The sequence below is a fragment of the Neovison vison genome, chromosome 1, assembly GCF_020171115.1.
Source record: "Neovison vison isolate M4711 chromosome 1, ASM_NN_V1, whole genome shotgun sequence".
NCBI classification, from domain to species: Eukaryota; Metazoa; Chordata; class Mammalia; order Carnivora; family Mustelidae; genus Neogale; species Neogale vison.
In genome coordinates, this window is record NC_058091.1 from 46,058,136 (window position 1) to 46,073,972 (window position 15,837).

General features: G+C 39.9%; 1 protein-coding gene and 1 pseudogene across 1 annotated transcript in view; both read left to right on the forward strand.

The window, feature by feature from the left end:
- Window positions 1-2,886: 2,886 nt before the first annotated feature.
- On the forward strand, window positions 2,887-10,237 carry LOC122891399 (annotated as a pseudogene).
- A 4,302-nt stretch (window positions 10,238-14,539) lies between these two features.
- ME1 (malic enzyme 1) overlaps window positions 14,540-15,837 on the forward strand; it is a 184,473-nt gene continuing 183,175 nt past the window's right edge. Inside the window, exon 1 of the mRNA XM_044246382.1 lies at window positions 14,540-14,651. Within this exon, the coding sequence (XP_044102317.1) occupies window positions 14,574-14,651 (78 nt within the window). The 5' untranslated portion in view covers window positions 14,540-14,573. The remainder of the gene's footprint in view (window positions 14,652-15,837) is intronic.

Consider the following 15,837-nt stretch of genomic DNA (forward strand, 5'->3'; position numbering starts at 1 on the left):
ATCAAAGTATGAGTCTCTAGGACTTGACCTGTAAAATGTTCAAACATTTATTCTCCAACAGACCTTGAGCAAGGTCTGAACTTCACTCCAAACCCTTGAGAGCATTTTGATATACTCCTTTTAACACAGCGATTTTTATAGTTTTGCTCTAAACTTGCCCGTGTTTTTCAATGTTTCTTCCCTTTTTGCTCAGCATGGTCTTGTCATTTCTAGCTCCTTATTTTTTTCCGTTGCCTCAAAAGTGGTTTCTAAAGCATGAAGAAAGGAGTGTGGGGGATTATTCCTGTCTCCGTCTGGTTCTGGTTTACCTGATAAAACTTAATTCCTGCCCGGCCCTTAAGCACCATCACAGTAAGGCTGTGGGTGTGTCGGGGGTGGGGGTTGTGTATAATGGTCTCAGGTCTCTCCAAAGCCCATTTGAATTGCAGGACAGGCAGCTGCCACAGTGTAAGATGAGGAAGAATCCTCCTTTGAAGCTCTGCTGGCCACAGAAGAGAAACACGCTCTGGGGATGGACATGGGGGACGGGGTGCAGGACAAATGATCTGACTACTTTCTCCAGTGGATTTTGTGTATGGTTCTAGCAAAGGATATATATCTCTAAATCTGAAAGCAAACTATTATATGTGAATTTCCTGGGTCAATATAAATTCTCCTCTAACTGGGAAATCTTGAATGATTACATGGATTTGCATGGAAAACAAGTACTTAAAGACTGGTTATTTGTTCAAAACCCCAGAATGACTTAATAACTTTCCTACCAAATCCATTCAGTGTTTATCCCCTGCCCAAAGATTCCCAATTTCCCTTCAGAATTTGGACCATATGTTCAGAAAAATGGTTTGGTCATGCTGTTTCCACTGTGGCAAGATTTATTTTAGTCCTCAAACTTCCCCTTCGGCCTACGTGCTTTCTATCGGGTCTCTTCATCTGTCATGAATGAATCTCTTGTATAACTCTCCTGAGTACAGACTTTTATATACATATTCTCCCTCACCCATAAACCAGAGCATCTGGAGCTTGGCCACTGCATTAAGAGCTTCAGCTTCGAGCTAGATTTGAAATGCCAAGTTTGTGGTGACATCACAGATTGATAGTTGGTGCCTAATGCCGGCTTAGCTGTATTTCTGGCAGGTCACTGGGTGTTAACCACTAGAGCAGCCCATGGAGCTCAGACTACCAAGGTCAATGTACTTTGAGTTGATCTCCACAACAAGAATATTCTCACTTAAAATTCCACTTGAGTAAAGCAACTCAACCAGGCTAACTCTTCATGTAGGTGATATTTTGGTTCATTTTTAAAAAATAACACTTGTTTGAGATATGAAGGCTATTTAATATAGTGTCAGAAACTAATGGCAATTTTAAAGCAATGCCCAGCTATTCCTTCCAAGGAGAAGGTTAAGTAGCTTTTTGAAACATTATCTTTTTGCAATTGAAAACCTGACTTGGAGATAAATCATATTTGATGTTTATTTTCTCTAATTATAACATCAACATTTTCAAAATATGTATAAGATACTGGGAAGTGAAAAGCCATATAATATCACAATTTAGAGAATTCCTATTAACATCATGTTATATTTGAAAATCAATGATTTATTAACTAAATTACATGCAAATCTATTCTGAACGAGACTTGGACTTAAATGGTAAATTTTATCATATATTGTTATGAAAAAGGGTTATATTTCTAGAAAGTTTTTTAGCTTTAATTTGTTAAGTTTAGATTTTTTGGGGGGGTTGTTTTTAGTCTGGCTTTTTCGAAGTAAGAAAAGGAGGGTGGATCTGCACAGGTGTTTGGCAGAATAAGACATTATGAAACTTACCCTCCCTGTCTCAGAGTTGCATTATGTTGTTGGCTCCAGAGCCTACTGGCAAACAGCGACAGATTTTAATGCATCCATACAGAAGAAAGGTAATGAGGCAGGATGCCAAGGTATCATCTCTAATAACCTTTGGAGCAAAAGGAAAATAATTGAGGTTCCTAAAATTTTACAGCATGTTGCTTTAATTACATACACTCCCCTGGGTATGTTGCGAGTTTTTCAGGTTTTTTTTTTTTTTTTCTGAACATGAGAGTAATATATACTCTTTTTACAAATTTTGAACACTTACAGAACAATAAAATGAAACAAACCATCAATAAATTTGGAGCACATTTTTTTCCTATTAAAAAAAATTCTCAAAAAAAAAAAAAAAGGAATTCTCTCTAGTCAGTATTTAGTGTCCATTACTGGTTTTAATATGGTATTCCTACTATAGCTACATCAGTACATGGTTCTAATAAACCTAAATGCCTTTGGTTTCTAATATACAATTCTTTTACTGTTCTTTGTTAACAGTGTATGACTGAATAATCTCCTAACTAAGATAGTGAAGATACTGCAGAATGGTGTATGAGGGCTAATTTAATATTCTGGCTGAGCACTAACACGTGTGTTCCGAAGAGTTGCCATTTTTCAAAGTATTAGAAGAAAACATACTATGTTAAAACACATTGAGAACAACTTAGAAAGCACTTGGAAACCTCTTTGTATTCAGAATCACCAATGACTCCAAAATCTGATGCACTAAAGATGTAGTAAGGGATAGGGCCTGAATGTAAACTGAATTATGAAATACCTCTAAATTTTCTGGAATAAATAATAAATAAATAAGTAATAATAAATAAATACATTTATTTGTTTACTATAAATAAAATAAAATAATAAATAATAATTAATATATAATAATAAATAATATGATAAATAAATAAATTTTCTGGCTTTTCTGGAATAAATTTTTCTCAACTTGTTTACCTATGCACATTTTACATTGGTACCGATAATTTGTCTATGTCGAGTGCACCACCCACTGCCTATTTCAGGCAAACTAATGATATACATGTATATGATGATGAGACTAAATGTAAATAGATCTCTTCACCCCTGTGTGGCAGATGGTGTTTTCCAAATGGCTGCAGCACATTTCCTATTCCTGAAGTTCTTCTTACATGTGAATTTGGCGCTCCTCTTTGGCTTTTGTGACTGTCTGGATACAGAGTATGGGACATTATGTGACTTCGAAGGCCAGGTAATCAAAAGGAAAGTCACTTTCTATCCTGTTTTCTGAAATACTTGTTCTGGAAGTCTTCAAGTTCCACAGAAGTCACTTCACTGTCCTGAGGTGGCCCCGCTGTGTGTGAGGAGCTCCCACCCGCCAGCAGGGAGAGACCTCCTCATACGGAGAGCCTGAGATTACATGAAAAGGGAGGGAGGGAAAGAGAGGAGAGTGGTCCTTCTACAACCCCCAGCCTCTCCAGGGATACTTTTTCCCAGTCTCAGCTCCTTTTTAACTGCCACCACAGGAGACATCCTGAGCCAGCACCAACCAGCTAAGCCCTTCCCCAATTCTGAACGCACAGAATCTACAAGAGATAACCAAACAGTTATCATTTCATGCTACTAAGTTTTGGAGCAACATGTCACATACCAATCCCCTACTAGAATACCCTACAAGCTTTTCCAAGTTTTTAGTAATGTAATTTCTTTGCTTCTTGTAGAACCTGAACAGTTCTATCACTCCTCCATTTAAGGAAGACGTTTGGGCTGGCGCAGGTACAAGGGGCAATTGCGTGGTGAGCTTCACATGCAGACAGTTAATCGAGATGGATAAAAGATGGATAATGGAAGCTATACTGTGATGATATCTGGGAAAAAAAAATAAACTTCAAGAACTTCTGTGGATTCACCTGTATTTGCAAGCACCTTCATCTCCAAATTTAAAAACACGAAACTTAAACAAAATGGGCAATTCCAAGTAATATTTATTTACTTATGAGAACAAAATATGCAAAGAATCTTGTGCATTAGTTAATACCCCAGGATTAGTATTAACACCCGTCAAGTCTCAATTCTCCCAAAACATCTGTTTGCTGAAATTCTAAGTAAAAATCATATTCTTGGGACACTTAATTTCTTCTAGTGATGGTGAATGGATAGTATTTTCTTTTTAAAAGTTCAAGCTAAGTGTATAGTGTGCCTGATTTCTTTATCCTGTTTGCTTTCATTTGAGAAATATTCATGCAGTGTTAGTGCTACTGAGAATAAATCACCTAAGGAGACAGAGGTGTTAAGTCATATAACACGGGCAAACAAGCTGGAAGGGGAGAACCTGGAATAGGAGCCTGGAAAGTCTGGTTCCAGAGTCTATAAGTCTATATCCCAAACTACTACTTTTTTTTTTTTTTTTTAAGAAAGAGAGAGAGAGAGTGTGTGTATATGTGTGTGTGTGTGCACATGCGCACTCCTGCGCACACAAGCAGGAGTTGGGGGGCACAGGGAGAAGAAGAGAGAATCTCAAGGAGGCTCAATCCCAGGATCCTGAGATTATGAACTGGGCCGAATCCAAGAGTCAGATGCTCAACCCACTGGGTCACCCAGGTGCCCTCAAATTACTACTTTTAACATTAACCTCTTTGACAGGAACATTAGTTATTACTTGTATGATTACTTGCGTTTCTCCTTTCATAGTTGATGGAATATTTCCTTTTTTTTTTTTTAACATGTTTATTTATTTGACACAGAGAGAGAGCATAAGCAGGAAGAGCAACATAGGGAGAGGGAGAAGCAGACTTCCTACGGAGTAGTGAGCTTGGTGTGGGACTCGATCTCAGGACCCTGAAATTATGACCTGAGCGAAAGTGAGACGCTCAACCGACTGAGACACTCAGGTGCCCCAATTAATGGAATATTTCTGGAAATACTCCACTGGGAACAAATCTGCTATACATATGTAACCAAAGCCTTACTGATGTTATCTGTAGCGACACCTGAAGAAACACTGTCATTCAGAAATATTCTCAAGTACTAACATAAAAAGCAACCCGAGTGTTACGAAAAGATAGAGTTGAAGAAACATTATAAATATTTAAACTAGTCTTCCTGTTACTGATTGCTGAGGTGCACATTAATTTCTTTCACACTTCATGTTTTGTAATTATCAACTTTTTTACTTGTGTACTAGCTGTTTCTCCTCATAAGTCTATCTCTATTTATCAGTGCCTAGCCTAAGGCTTAGTATATTAAGTATTCAATAACCATTTTGAATAAATTAAGGGACAAACGACTATGTGAGGGAATATGACAAAAATATGGATATGTATATTTGACCTCTTCAGTCACTTAAAACATTGATTTAAGAACCCAAATGCATTGGATTACATTTGTGCTAATTTGGTAGCCGCTAGCCACATGTAGCTATTAAGCATTTGAAATGTGGTCAGCACAAATGAGACCCTCAATTCAACGTTCAAAAACATACCAATGCCTAACAGTTACACAAAACCATGCTCTGTAGCATTAACCATTAGGGAAATGCAAATCAAAACCACAATGAGATAGCACCTTATACCTGTTAGAATGGCTATTATCAAAAAGACTAGAAATAACCAGTGTTGGCAAGGATGTGGAGAAAAGGGAATCCTCTTACACTGCTGGTAGGAGTGTAAATTGGTGCAGTCAATGTGGAAAACAGTATGGAGGTTCCTCAAAAAATTAAAAATTAAAAATAGAGCTACCATGATTCAGCAATTCTACTTCTGGATATTTAGTCAAAGAAAATGAAAGAGTAACTTGAAAAGCTTTGTGTATCCCTATGTTCATTGCAGCACTGTTTACAATAGTCAAGATATGGAAACAACCTGTCTCCACTGATTGATGAATGGAAAAAGAGAATGTGGTATTCATATGTATGCATATACAGATAAAATGAAATATTATTCAGCCATTAAAAAGATGAAATCTTGCCATTTGCAACAACATGGATGGCCCTTGAGGACATTATGGTAAGTGAAATACGCCAGACAGAGAAAGACAAATACCATATGATCACTTTTATATGTAGAATCATCAATCAATCAATAAAACCAAGCTTATAGATGTAGATTAGTGGTTGCCAGAGGTTGGGGTGTGTTTATGTGTCTGTAGCGGGGGGGAAATAGGTGAACTGTTTCTCTTTTTCTTTTAGTTTAAATAAATTTAATTTTTAAAAAAATCACTCCAACAAATGGGTGAGTTGCTCCACTAAAAACTACTTGCAAGGAATGATACAGATTCATTCATGACAATGATGGGAATTGGTTTTTATCTAGATTTATTGGTTTAAAAAAAACAGATTTAAGAAAGTAGTAAAATTTTAATTCAGTGAAATCAAATGAAAAAAATCACTGAACTGGATCTTTTTCAAAGTAGTTGTGCTTTTAGGTTTAAATAATATAATACATGCAATTCATGAATAGGTACTTTATTGACAGCAGATATAACTCTACAGGGTACTAAAACGTTATGCAACTGCACAATCCAAATGAATATTGATAGGAGAACAGCCTCAACCAAATTTAGGTCATTCTAGAGGAATACTGAAAACACAAATTTTTTTAAAAAATGTTATTTATTTAAGTAATTGTCTACACCCAACATGGGGCTCAAACTCAATATCTTGAGATCAAGAGTCACACACTCCTCTGATTGAGCCAGTCAGGCGCTCTGAAAACATCAATTTTTCAAGAGTGATTTGAAGTCCAACAGCTATTTGAAAGGCTGTTTCACCAGTTATTGCAACAATGAAGTTTCTATCTCCAATTCTAATGACTCATTAGTTATTTCCAGATAAATCTTTTGCCAAAGAGGACATGATCTGTTCCCTTTATGCTGAAGACTTAAAGGAGACAGTCAAATAAAAATTGTACATGTGAAAGAAGTGTGTATATAAGTAAATAGATTGTGAAATAAGTTAGAAAAGTTGCTTAAGTAGAGTTCAGGAACATAAAAGTGTACAGTTCTGTAGAAAAGACCAAAAAATATTAAATTATCACTGTCAGAGAGTTGACATGTTAGTGGTGGTGGCAGTGAGATGACAAATAATAAGTGAATTGCATTTTATATTTAAATGTGAAAAGTTACATGGAGAAAAGTTAAGTAAGGAAGAATGATAGAGAGTAAAGAAGGTTGGAGAAGAAGGGATAGTAATTGTCCTATTATGTGGGATGATTGGTGAAGTCCCAGATGACATTTAGGCAAAGACTTGAAGGGACTGAGGGAGCCATGTAGAGATCTGCGTGAAGAGTGTTCCAGTTATAGGGGATAGCAAAAGCAAAGGCCCTGAGGCAGGAATGTGCTTGTCCTGTTGGGAAGGGGGGTGTCAGTGATAATTGGAACAGAGTAAGAAAGGAGGGGAAAGGTAACAAAGCCACAGAGATAGGGGACTGGGGCAGATCGTGGTGGTTCTTGTAAGTCATTAATAACTTTGCTTCTGTGCATGAGTGGGGTACCATTGGAAAATTTTGAGCAGAGCACTTAAGTTTAGAATTAGTTATTTTTAAATTTAGTAGAGAAAATCTGAACTATATTTTACATTTTGAAATATTCCCATGGTTTCTTTTTTAATGCAAAGATTGTATGAATGTCCTTTATGTAGTGAGATGAAAACAATTATTTAAAACCAAATGTGATTGTAGTTGATTCTGACTTCTAAAGCAAGTTATATAGTTCACATCTGTTGGAAACTAAATCTTTATATTGCTCATCTATTTTCAGAGAGCATATATAGAAGAGAATTCTACTCATGGAATACTGAGACAAATTGAAATTTGTCTGCTATTTTATTCAGAAACATTTTATTTTATTCAGAAACATCTTATTTTTAAAAACTGCCAGGAAGGGCGTCCAATATCTCAGCCGGTTAAGCATCTGACTTCGGCTTGAGTCATGATCTTGGGGTCCTGGGACCTTGTGCCTGACAAGCAGTCTGCTTATCCTTCTGCCCCTTCCCCAATTGTGTTTCCCACCCTTCTCAAATACATGAGGTCTTCAAAAACAAAACAAAACAAAACAAACAAACAAACAAACCCTGCAGGGAATCACTCTTTGATTCTTTGTATATTTCTGCCATTATGTGTTAAAGGAGGCATTAAGAGGATACCCTGGAAGCATTTGTTGTATTATTCTATGACAAAATGTAATCTGATTTTTAAATCTTTGGCTTGCATCTGAACTTTGGGAAGCACAATGTATTAACAATATGAAATTGTACAAACAGGTAGATAGTATTAATGACTGACCTTCAATAAATAGTCTTTTTTTTTTTTTTTAAGATTTTATTTAACTGACAGTGAAAGAGAGAGCGAGAGGGAACACAAGCACAGGGAATAGGAGAGGGAGAAGCAGGCTTCCTGCAGAGTAGGGAGCCCGATGTGGGGGCTCGATCCCAGGACCCAGCGATCACAACCCGATCATGACAAAGCAGACACTTAACAACTGAGCCACCCAGGCGCCCCCTTCAGTAAATAGTCTTAACATATTTTTCAAATAAGAAAAAAAAATTTTGTTTAGTTTTAATTTAAATATAAAATGTATACTCAGTTTAGTCATTGGAAGCTTTTAAGTATGTTTGCAACAACTTGGGTATTTGTATCTACTATTTCAACTGTAAAATTTTATAAAATCTAAGTGCAGAACAAGTATTTCTAATACAAATCTGGTGTCCAAATTGGGATGTGCTATAAGTGTAAAATACACTAGATTTCAAAACAGTCCAAAAAAAAGGTAAAACATCTAATAATTTTTATATTGATAACACTGACATAGTATTTTTGATATATTAGGTTAAATAAAATATACTAAAATATATTTCACCTGTTTCTTTTTATTTTTTTAAAAAGATTTTATTTATTTATTTGAGAGAGCTTAAAAGAGAGAGCACAATGAGGGGGAGGGAGAGAGGAAGAGAGAGAAGCTGACTCCCCACTGGGCAGGGAGCCTGATGCAAGGCTCAATCCCAGGACTCTGGGATCATGACCTGAGCTGAAGGCAGACACTTAACTGACTGAGACACCCAGGCACCTCTCTTTTTATGTTGTTGTTGTTGTTTTACATAAAAGCTTTATTTTAGTGGGGTAGGGGCAGAGGGAAAGGGAGAGAGTGTCCCAAGTGGACTCCATACTCACTGCAGAGCCAGACTTGGGGCTTGATCCCAAGAGCCTGAGATCATGACCTAAAATGAAACCAAGAGTCGGGTGCTTAACCAACTGCACCACCCAGATGCCCCTGTCTCCTTTTACTTTAAAAAAAACATGGCTCCCTGCAAAATTTTAAATTATATATGTGGTTCACATTATGTTTCTGTTGGATAACATTGCTCTATACTAGTGGTCCTCAAATGTGGTAACTTGACCATCAACATCACCTAGGAACTTGCTAGAAAAGCAAATTACAGGCCTTACCTCTGACTTACTGAATCAAATATTCTGAGGGTGGGGCCCTGTTTTAACATACCCTCCAACTGATTTTGATCGATGCAAAAGGTTGAGAACCATTATTTTAGGCCAATGGTTCTCACTTTGGCTGCAAACTAGAATCATCTGGGGGAGCTTGGGGCAAAAATTCCTGGTGCTAAAGCTACAATCCCAGACATTGAAATCAACAACTCTTTGGCCCACTCAAGAGTGTTTTTTAAAGCTCTCCAGGTGATTCTCAAATGGGATAAAGATTGAAAACCACTGGTCTAGATCCATGATATTCAAACTGTGCTTTCTAGAGTAGATACAGTTCACAGGCTCCACTTTCCTTCCAGCTTCTCACCAGGCAGTACCATTGATGTCTGTAAGACTTCCCACCATGGAGATACTGGGCACGGACGGGCAGGAGACCTTGCAGGTATCAGAAGTTCATGTATCAAATCTATTTACCTACATGTGCCCATTATGCCTGTTACATTAACTTTGACCATGGCTATGCCTTCTTGGTTTAACATTATTGGGCTCTTACCAGATTCAAAGGAGGGTGAACCTGGAGTTAGGAGAAAATGTGAAAGCTTTGATAGAGCATGAGTGAAGGATGGCATTCCTTTTACCATTATTATTTGGGGAGGATTTTCTCAGGGCAGAGCTTTATTTTTATGTACTGCTGGACCACACACCAGAAGCTGGCAGCTATCCCTGTACTCACTGACATCCCCTGTGGGCTTTCATTCCATGGAGTCCTATCAAAGGCTAACAGATATTTTTATTCTTGTGCCATGGAGATTACCACTCTTTGTTTTCCATAATGGTTGGTTCTCTTACTACTGGAAGGTAAAAAAAAAATTGGTAAATCTAACCAATTTAACCTTAAAAACCTATGAAGGCATGATGCATGGTTCATGTCACCAGGAAATGATAGGTATCAAGCAGTTCATTGATAAATTTTCTCAACCTTAAAAACAAAATTGTTATTTAACCAGTAAAAAAATTTTTTTTATTTAGGAGTAGCAGAGGAATTGCAATTTGGGATTGCAAATTAGGGCAAACTATAAGGCAAGTCCCAAGAAGGAAGGAAAAAGTATCCCTATATAGAGAAAAGAAGGAAATTGGGAGGGATTGCTTTGAACAAAAGTTCATCTGAGCAGAGGGAGAATTTGAGGTTGCAAGGGCGTCTCATTGGCTAAGGTCATGTGGTTTCTCACTGGCTGGGCTGTTGCTGGGCGAGAGAATCTTCTGCCTTCCCGGGGAGGTATGCTAAGTAAGCTGCTAGAGTGCCACTGAGTGAGAACTCTCCCTTCATTGTCTCCAGACTCCATTTTAACTCTGTTAAAGGTACACCTGCATCACTTCTGCAACGTATAAACATTTTCATGTGTCCCACCTTGAAACTGCTTATGTTTGTAGTGTTAAAATGTTTTTGTAAATACACACCAATGCTACAAACCAACTGTCTCCTCATGGGAAATATATCTTTTTAAGTTTCTATACAAGTACTGTATAACATGATCCAGAATATACTAGTGTTAAAGTAAGTGAAACAGCTGGCATCTTTTTCAAATGCACTTCCACCAGATAAAATATTACAACCAAATTATGTCATTGGAAAATTAATAACATACTTAATGAAAATTTGTTCAGGTATAAATGAGCAGTTAAGAAATAAATGATCTCTACAAGCTGTGGCTTCGTGTATGAATTTATTCCAGAATCAGTCACCATGCAGTGTCTGTACGTACATACAAATATGTGTTTTTGTGATTGTAATGATTGTAGTGCATAGTAAGAATGAGATGATATTATATTATCTCTAATGGGAATAATGCTTTTAACTGTTAAAGAGTAAGACCATTTTCCTCAGGGAAAAAAAGAAAACCAAACAGCTCTATAGGGCTCCAGACATTCTGGGGCTTTTGCATAAAATTTTGCTTAAAGAATAATATAAGGGTACATCTTTTTAAACATTCTAGTGAAATAACTCCTACACCCATTTCACGTACAATACTCAGATACCAATAACTTAGAGCCTGGTACATCAGGGACTCCTCAGAAGCAGCTATAAAACCCAGTGAAGGAAACCAGGGTAAGTCATCCCAAAATAACTATTTTGGGGAAGAGGAATCAAGAAACAAAGCTTACTGTTAGTTTCTTCCCATATATTTACCTTTCTAGTTTGCTGCCTTTGAAAGCCTAAAACTGCTTTCCTTCGTGCTGTCATTTCTCTATAAATGTATTGTTCTTTGCTGAAGATCCCATAGAGACCATAGTTTAAAGCTGCTGCTTTGAGTTATTCTTTGCTTTTGGTTTCTTGGCTGTGATGCGCACTGCAAACATTAATAAACTTTTTCTTTTGTTGATGTCCCCTTGTTAAAGAGTGCCACTTGAGAACCTAAGTCATATCCTCACTGCAGAATGCAGGCAAAAAGCCAACTCTTTCCTTGGTTGGCAATTACCCTGGGGCTGGCCATCCCAAGGAAGCAACTGCCTACACTAAATTCTCAAATTTTGGGGTCAGCTCTCCTGGTGGACTTTTTCCTAATAGGCTGAACACTGGAAGTCTCAAATTAAAACCTCAAAAGTTTGAAGGTCTTCCCTTCATGCAGAAACACATCAAGAACCAGGCATCTCGAGGTATTCAACTTAAAAATCACTTATTTAACATAGCAGTAACACGCTTTCTGTATGAAAGCTTGTTACTTGATATCCTATAGCCACATCTTTCTATCAGACTATCTTTATCCTCATGAAAGTAAAACATTTCCAATGCCTGTCTTGAAACTTAACATTCGTGGTGTTGAAATGTTTTGCAAATATACACCAATAATGTAGACTAATCCTTCCTTGTGGGAGCTGTATGTTCTTTTATGTTTACCACGAAAGTAAAACACTTGAAATGCTGTATATGCTATATTTCCTGAATTTTTTAGTACTTAATCTCAATGATATTAGATCAGAAAACTATAATCCTATTTTAATGACTACAGTTCATTGTGCATCAAATTGGGTAAGAAAAATTTATTTTGACTGACAGTGTTCTCACCTGTGTAACAGAAACTTACAGGTTCTAATCCCTTAGTTTGTGAATCTCACCCATTCTTAACATTACCAATCATGAGCTGACTGCACAACTGTAGTTTCATAAGAGGAAAATTAAAACAAGTTTTTTTTTTTTCTCTTTTCCAAAGTTTTGGGTTTGTTTTGCTTTTACATTAAAACCTAACCTTACAAACAAGTAAAAAAACCTGAAATTTGATGTTCTGGATAGCATGTGCACGGAAAAAGAGCTTCTTAGTTATCTTAGAACTGCACATGAATATACAAAGTGGCTCTCCCAGTTAGGCCCCATACTGTTAACATTCAAGATGACTGGGTTTCCTTTCATAAATTCACATCTCCTGTATGTTTACTTCTCTTTACCTGCACTGACAGGATCTTGTAATTCCTTTGTAGTGATGGTGTGGGGGAAGAGCCTGCATACTTTTTGAGCTTCTCCCTATATTTATGTCAGCTTTCTTATCTGTACATCATACATCATAGAAACAGGAATAGACAGTTAACATAGACAGGTAACTTCTATGCGAGGGGCATTGTAATAAGGTTCCGGTGTACTGACATTTTTGTTTCTTCAGCATCTTATGTTGCTTACTAGGCCTGTAATTAAACTGTTTCTGTTTCTGATAAAGCACTCTAATTGTAACATGCCTCAGTTAACTCCCAGGAGTGAGTTTTGTAAAGCATGCCTTTTTCTCAGGTCTCCCAGGTAGGGTTAAATATTTATGGATTGTAGCATTCCTGGTGAAAAGGGTTGCTTAAACGCAAGGAATGTTTTTAAAGAACTCTGATGCCAATTGAATGTTCCTCATTAATAAAATGTTCTCCCTTGAAACCAATGATTCTAAGGAATTCAAAAAACAGGCCCAAGAAGCTTCTGGATGGAAGTGTGGCCCAAAAATACAGTTGTAGTAATCTTTCTGATAAGTATCATAAAACATTAGATGGGTGTCTAGTTTATGGCAATATAAAACGAACCCCTAATTAATCCCTAATACTGTCTTTTGTACGATCATGAGGTAGAAATGAATAGGGCAGAAATTAGTGATCCTATTTAACCTAGAAAAGAAACTGGGGACACAGAAACCTTTAGCGGTTTTTGCGTGTCACAATCTCCTTTTGGCTTGGTTCCAACTGCCCCTCCATTCCTTGAAACTTCAAGTCTAAATGTCAATAATAACAGAATTTCAGTGCTGGAATATCATTTATTCTGACCCTCTCCTTTGACCAAATAAGAAACTGAAGCCCTTAAAGATTGAGTTACTCATTAATATTCAAAGAGGTTCATTTAACATCCTGGTTTCTTAACTCTCACAAAATTATATACAAGATCAATGGAACCGTTCAGTGGACCCTAACACATCTTCATCGGAACACACCTTGACTTTTACTTTAATTATATTAAAATAATACTCCCATTGATTCTCTACAGATTCCCTCAGTGTCCCGGCTCCACACTCTCCTTTCTCCCAGTTCTACTCTGGTCTCTGGTTTCTGGGTCAAGGTTGGCTCTGTTTGGCCCCCGAGCGCGGCCGGCCTGGGGATGGAGGACAGAGCTTCGAAGCCCCCCTAAAAGAAAGGGACAGAGCGGTCCGAGTCTCATCAGTCGAGGTGTTCCGCAAACAGCCCCCGAGTCCATTTCGTCAGGGCTCCCATCCCTTGGTCCCGCAGCCGCTGTGTCTGCCTGCACCTCTCCATTTCGCTCCTTCCCAGCTTCCCTGGGGGCTCCCGCTACGGGCTCCCCTCGGCCAGGGGCGACGGTAGCCACAAGGCCACCGGGGCGCGCGGGGGGAACCTGGCCTTGCTGCCCGCGTAGGTCCCGGGGGGTTAGAGCGTTCCCCGAACAACGGAGGCACGCCCCACGCAGCGACGGGCGAGGACGATTGTGACCAGAAGCCCTGTGGGTGGAAGGGAGCAACTGCCGCGGCCGCCTCCCCTCGGGCCCCCGCGGCGCCGCCGGAGCCTCGCTCTTCCTCCTCCTCCTCACTCGCCGGCCCGGCTGATCTCCTGCCATGACTCAGCGATTCTCGCAGGCTGCCCGGCTGGGGACACCGGCTTCTCGCGGGCTCCTCCCGCCGCGTCCACCCCCTCTCGCCACCCACGCCCGCCCCCGACCGCCGGCTCTTTCCCAGCGCGGCCGCCGCCGCCGCCGCAGTCAGCGCGGGCGCCCGAGCAGCATCCACCGCCGCCTGCACCGCGCGCTGCACGCCCCGGCCCGGCCCCGCAGCCCACCCGCGCGCCCGCCATGGAGCCCGCAGCACCCCGCCGCCGCCACACCCACCAGCGCGGCTACGCCGTGACGCGGAACCCCCACCTCAACAAGGTGAGCCCGCCGCCCACCTGGCGGCCCAGCGGCCGCTGGCGCTCGGACGCAGGCCCGCGGAGGGTCCCGGACTCGGCCTCGCCCCTCTGCCGGCTCTCCCGGCACCCGCGGCCCTCCGTGCGCGCGGAATGCAGGGGCCGCCGGGTAGGCGCCGCGCCCCTCAGTGTGATGGGAGCCCGGTGCTGGTGCACCTCGGCATCCCGTTTGGGGAAAGAAGATGTAACTTGTTTACAGTACTTTTTGGCTTCTCGGGAGCCAAGCCGGAGAAAGTACTATCAGGCGGAGTGCGTGAACTGCTGTTTGGGTGAAGACAGCAGGTGGGCTGCCAGCTCAGCCTGAACGTGCCACCCACTTACCGGTTCCCCTCAGCGTGGCAATTGCTGGAGGCTGCTCTGGAGAGAAGTGGCCCTGCTGGTGCATCCCGGCAGAAATGCGTTCTGAAAGGCTCCGATCCCATTAACAAGCTCGATGTCAGGGCCTCTTGGTTTCTGGAGCGACGCGAAGAAGAGGCTGGGAATGCGTGGTGGGTGGCTTCTGCCTTGGACACTTTGCGTGGCCTTGTGCAGAATGCTTCCCTAGACTCGGGGCTGTGGGTAAAGCCAGTCCTGTTTTTTGAATCTGGCCTTCTGGAAATTAAAACGTTGTTGTTGTTGTTTTAAAGACCTCTTACGAAAACAAGAATTCCGTGGAGTTTAGAGAACCTTTTCCAGATCCTGGTGACATTTCATTTTTCCTCACTTAGGTAGTGTAAACACCCAGTAGTTCTCTCAAATGAAAAATACCTAATTTATAATTTTGCTTAGATAGATACTAAGCCGTCAACTTATGTTATAGCCAGGTTTGTCTCTAGATTGTTCTTTTTGTGGACCTGTGCTCTTGACCTACCCTTCTTTAGGATATGGGGAATGGCATCAGTCGGCACAGAGATCTCGTTAGTCATTTTGGTCATCTCTATAGTAGATGCTCTTTCTCATTAGAAACTGGACCTCAGCTCTTACCTTCTGGTCACATTGCTGGTGATTTGTTGATCATTATTAATGGCTTGAAGACTTGTGATTCCTTTTAATTAATTAAGTAGCTAGTGTGAGTTCTTTTTGATTTCGTGGTAACAGGTAACTTTTACAAAATGGGGCTATTCAATATTTGTGGTCATAAAGCGTGAAATTTTGAGTAGTTTCTACTTATT